The sequence below is a fragment of the Momordica charantia genome (assembly GCF_013281855.1).
Source record: "Momordica charantia cultivar OHB3-1 chromosome 7 unlocalized genomic scaffold, Mcharantia_2.0 BLBB01000007.1, whole genome shotgun sequence".
In the NCBI taxonomy this organism is placed as follows: Eukaryota; Viridiplantae; Streptophyta; class Magnoliopsida; order Cucurbitales; family Cucurbitaceae; genus Momordica; species Momordica charantia.
This window is the reverse complement of record NW_028275165.1, coordinates 14198222-14202838: the sequence shown is the minus strand read 5'-3', so window position 1 is coordinate 14202838 and position 4617 is coordinate 14198222. Positions and strand designations below refer to the sequence as shown.

The following is a 4617-nucleotide window of genomic DNA, read 5'->3' as shown; positions in this document are numbered from 1 at the left end:
AACAATAAACTATAGCTTATGGGATACAAATAGGTATACTTTTTATGCAAAAAGAGTTTCAAAATAGCCCAAAAACAGTCTCATAAACTAAAAGATTCAAACCATAATTCTTTTTTAGGGTAAAAAGTCCTTAAAATCTTTTATTCTACAAAGAAATACCTCAAAACTTTTCCCAATAAACTGAATTAAAGAACTACAGGTCGAGAAAAATAAAACTAAAACAACGAGGAAGATAAACTTACCAATCTCTAAGAGAAAATACCAAAACTCTTCTTCTTTTGTTTTCTTTTTCTCTTAGAGAGAAAACTAGGTCTAGCAATTTAAGAAAAATAAAACCTAGGGTTTAAGAGCTTTTATAACAAACCCTATTAAATCCTTTTTAAAAAAGGATTAACATAAAAAGATAAAGATTTAATAAAACTCTTTTTATTTATTTTTTTTAATTCTAAAAACAAATTATCTTTTAAAAATAATTTTTAAAACAAAAAAAGTTTATCTTTGAGAAAATAAAAGAAAACAACTAAAAAAAAACATAATTTAAATATATATAATTTATATATATATATATTGTTGTTACAAACACCCCACCTAAAAAGAAATTTTGTCCTCGAAATTTACATACCTTACTAAGAGAATAATTCAGCATATCTATCTATCATATCCTTTTCAGTTTCCCAAGTAACTTTTTCGGATGAATGATTCCTCCACAAAACTTTTACAAGAGGAATACTTTTATTGCGTAAAACTCGATCCTTCTTGTTCAAAATTTGAACTGGAACCTGAAGACTTTCTACTTAAGGCATCTGCCACTACATTAGCCTTACTAGATGGTAGCTAATAGTGCAATCATAATCCTTAACTAACTCCAACCAACGTCGTTGACGCATATTCAATTCCTTTTGAGTGAAGAAATATTTTAAGCTCTTGTGGTCGGTGAAAATCTCACAATGAGCACCATACAAGTAATGCCTCCAAATTTTAAAGGCAAACACAATTATTGCTAACTCCAAGTCATGAGTGGGATAATTTTGTTCATGGTTCTTGAGTTGTCGTGAAGCATAGGCAATAACTTTACCATTTTGCATAAGTACACAATCTAGACCATTTCTTGACGCATCACTGTAAACCACAAAACCTAATTCCTACTAGGAAGAGTTAAAACTGGAGCAGTAACAAGTCTTTTTTTCAATTCCTGAAAGCTTTGCTCACAATCTTTTGACCACTGAAAACGTGCATTCTTCCTTGTTAACTGAGTCAAAGGAGATGAAATCTTGGAAAAACCTTCCACGAACCTTCTATAATAGCCAGCCAAGCCAAGAAAACTTCCAATTTCCCACACATTGGTGGGTCGTGGCCAATTCATAACCGCCTCAATTTTGCTTGGATCCACTAAGATCCCCTTTTTGGACACCACATGTCCTAGAAAGACAATGCTCTTAGGCAAAAACTCGCACTTCTTAAATTTAGCATAGAGTTTCTTTTCCCTTAATATTCCCATTACTTGCCTTAAGTGTAAATTATGCTCGAACTTTGTTTTGGAATATACTAAGATGTCTTCAATGAAGACAATGACAAATTTATCCAAGAAATTATTGAATACCCTGTTCATCAAATCCATAAAGACAGCTGGAGCATTAGTCAATCCGAAAGGCATGACCAAGAACTCATAATGGCCATAACGTGTTTTAAATGCAGTCTTTTGGATGTCACAAGCTTTAATCTTCACTGGTGATAGCCTGATGTCAAATAAATCTTTGAGAAAACACTAGCACCCTGAAGCTGGTCAAATAAATCTTCACGAACAACTCTTGGATTTGTTCCTTGAGTTCTCGAAGTTCGATAGGGGCCATTCTATAGGGTGCTTTGGACAATGGTGCAATTCCTGGTACCAAATCAATTGAGAATTCAATCTCTCTGTCAGGGGACAAACTTGGAAAGTCTTTTGGAAAAACATCAGTGAACTCACGCACTACAGGTAACTTTTCAATTCGCTTACATGTTTTCTCTTTGTTAACTACACTGGCTAGATAGCCCCAACAACTATTGTCAATTAGCTTAGATGCTTTAATTGCACATATAATCTTTGAACGAGGATATATTTTTACTCCCTTAAAACGAAACTTTGGTTGGTCTGGAGGGGAGAACAAAACCTTTTTTTCATTGCAAAGAATGTTAACGTAATTTGCAGATAACCAATCCATACCCAGAATTGCATCAAAATCAGTCATCTCAAGAATTGTCAAATCAGCAATCAAGTTTCGATCAACAATACTTAATTGACAGGATTCAACTACCTTATCAGTATGTAGCACGTTACCAAAAGGAGTAGATACTTTAAGTATATAGCTCAAGTCTACAGGTACCAACTTAAACTTTCTAACAAATGTAGCCGATATAAAAGAATTTATAGAACCAGAATCAATCAATACAAAGCAGTAATTCCAGTTATTAGGATGGTACTTGAAACAACTTTAGGCTCATTAGTCTCTTGCTTAGTGATCGCAAAGACTTTACCCTTCTTACTTGGTTTCTTCTCTTGTGATTTCGAGTCATCTACTTTTTGGCTCAATGGACAATTATTGATGAAGTGTCCTGTTTTTCCACAACAAAAGTAGACTCATGTCGCTTTGTAGCATATCCAAGTATGGTTCTTGCCACATGTCTTACACTCGGACTATTGTCCACTATTGCTAGAGCCTGCTCTCTTATGAGGTTGACTCGAACTCTGTCCTCCATGGAACTTCCTTTTTGAACCACCATCCTTGGAAACTGACTTCTTGTTGTCCAAATCCTGTGACAAGATCTGAGTTGTTTGCAACACCTCATAATAGGTCATCAATTTCAAGGCAGCAACATGCTTCTTTAATTCTGGTCTCAAACATCTTTCAAATTGTCTTGCTTTCCTCTAATCAGTGTACACCAAATGAGGGGCATAGTGGGAAAGCTCCTCGAACTTCTTTTCATACTCTATTAGGGGCAATCTTCCTTGTTCTAACTTGATAAACTCTGCCTCCTTGTTCTGTCTAGCCGTCGGGGGAGATAATTTCTCAAAGAAAATTTCCTTGAACCTATCCCAGCCTATAAGATTTTCAGCAACATTCCATGTCCTACGAGCCATATTCCACCATTTCTTTGCTCCTCTTTTCAACATGTATGTAGCACAAGCCACTTTCTCACGATCATTGCATTCCATAAAGTCAAAAGCCTTCTCGATTTCCTCGATCCATTCTTCAGCAACAATTGGATCCATGCTTGTACCATCAAAAGAGGGTGGATGGAGCTTTATGAACTATTCCACCACACAATTGACTCGATCATTAGCTGGAGCATTCCTGTTAGTTCTTGGGTTTTGTGGAACAGCTGGGATATTATCTTGCAGTTCCTCAACAGTTGTAGTTCTAAAATTATTAGCCCTTCGTGGCAGCATTGTTCTACAAAGCATGTGTCAACCAATCCTTAGTGGTATAAAAAAAAAGCAACATAAAATAAAATAACTATATCATAAGGATATAGTGAGTAACCATCCATAGAAAGCAAACACTCTCGAAACTCAAAATTCCAAAACTATCAAACCTAATGTTCTGGCATGAACTTTAGCACTAACAAAACACTTAAGAATCCTAGGGTCTACAGGACCTCAAACCAGTGCTCTGATACCAACTGTAACAACCCGTATTTTCTAATATGGTCATTCTAACAATAATGCGGAAGCGTAAACAAATAAACACTTTAGCAAAGGAAAAACTTCTTTATTTAATTTGATACTAAGGAAACAAAATGGGGACAAATCCAACTTTGAAATAGAAACTTATACTGTAATAAAGCCAAATAATAACTAGCAGAACTAACTAAGTTCTCATAAGCTAAAATAAATGGAAATATTAAAGATTTCCGACTCCTCATGCCAGAACGTTATTCCTAATCACTATCTGAGCAGTCACTTGAACCTTCATCTGAAAACATTTAGAAAACAGAAAAATGAGTACAAAAATACTCAATAAGCAATTTTCATATCAAACATTGAAATTCATTTTTTTTTCCGTTTCGAAACATTTGTAACAAAAATACCAATCGATCAAAATTTTCAAAATTCCTTCTAAAACATTTGGTACAACTTTCAAACTTTCGAATAACTAAATCATTCAAACATTCAAAATAATGTTACATTCATTCATACTTTCAAAATCAGAGTGGGAGGTTGCATTATTTGGGTAGCCTACAGAACATATGTGGTTACCCATCGGTAACATCAATCAACCAGAAGCTTCTATCAGAGTTGTTGAATTAATATCGACCAGAATAGAGTTGTCGAAATAATATCGACCAGAACAAATAGAACGGTTACTTAAGTGTGAGACCATGTGAGTGAATAAGACACACATGAATATTCATTCCCAAGGAATGTAAAACCACAAAAGTGTCTTCCCATAAAAAAACCAGAACAGAAATCCATCAATTCCAAATTAGGCTACTACCCCAAATAAGCGAAATATTCCTCAAAACAAAATCATGACATATCCGGATAGCCCTATCAAATAAATCAAAATATCTTTCAAATAAAACGCAAAACAAATACTTATTTTCAATATTAAATTAATTAAAAACATTGAAGTAATT

General features: G+C 34.3%; 1 protein-coding gene across 1 annotated transcript; it reads right to left on the bottom strand.

The window, feature by feature from the left end:
* Positions 1-1135: 1135 nt before the first annotated feature.
* LOC148210414 (uncharacterized) lies at positions 1136-3250 on the bottom strand. Its single transcript, XM_088126312.1, has 3 exons — positions 2919-3250; positions 1804-2376; positions 1136-1736 (listed from the first exon to the last, which is right to left on the bottom strand). Exons 1-3 carry the CDS (start codon positions 3248-3250, stop codon positions 1136-1138), a joined length of 1506 nt encoding a protein of 501 aa, XP_087982438.1.
* Between the last annotated feature and the right edge of the window lie 1367 nt (positions 3251-4617).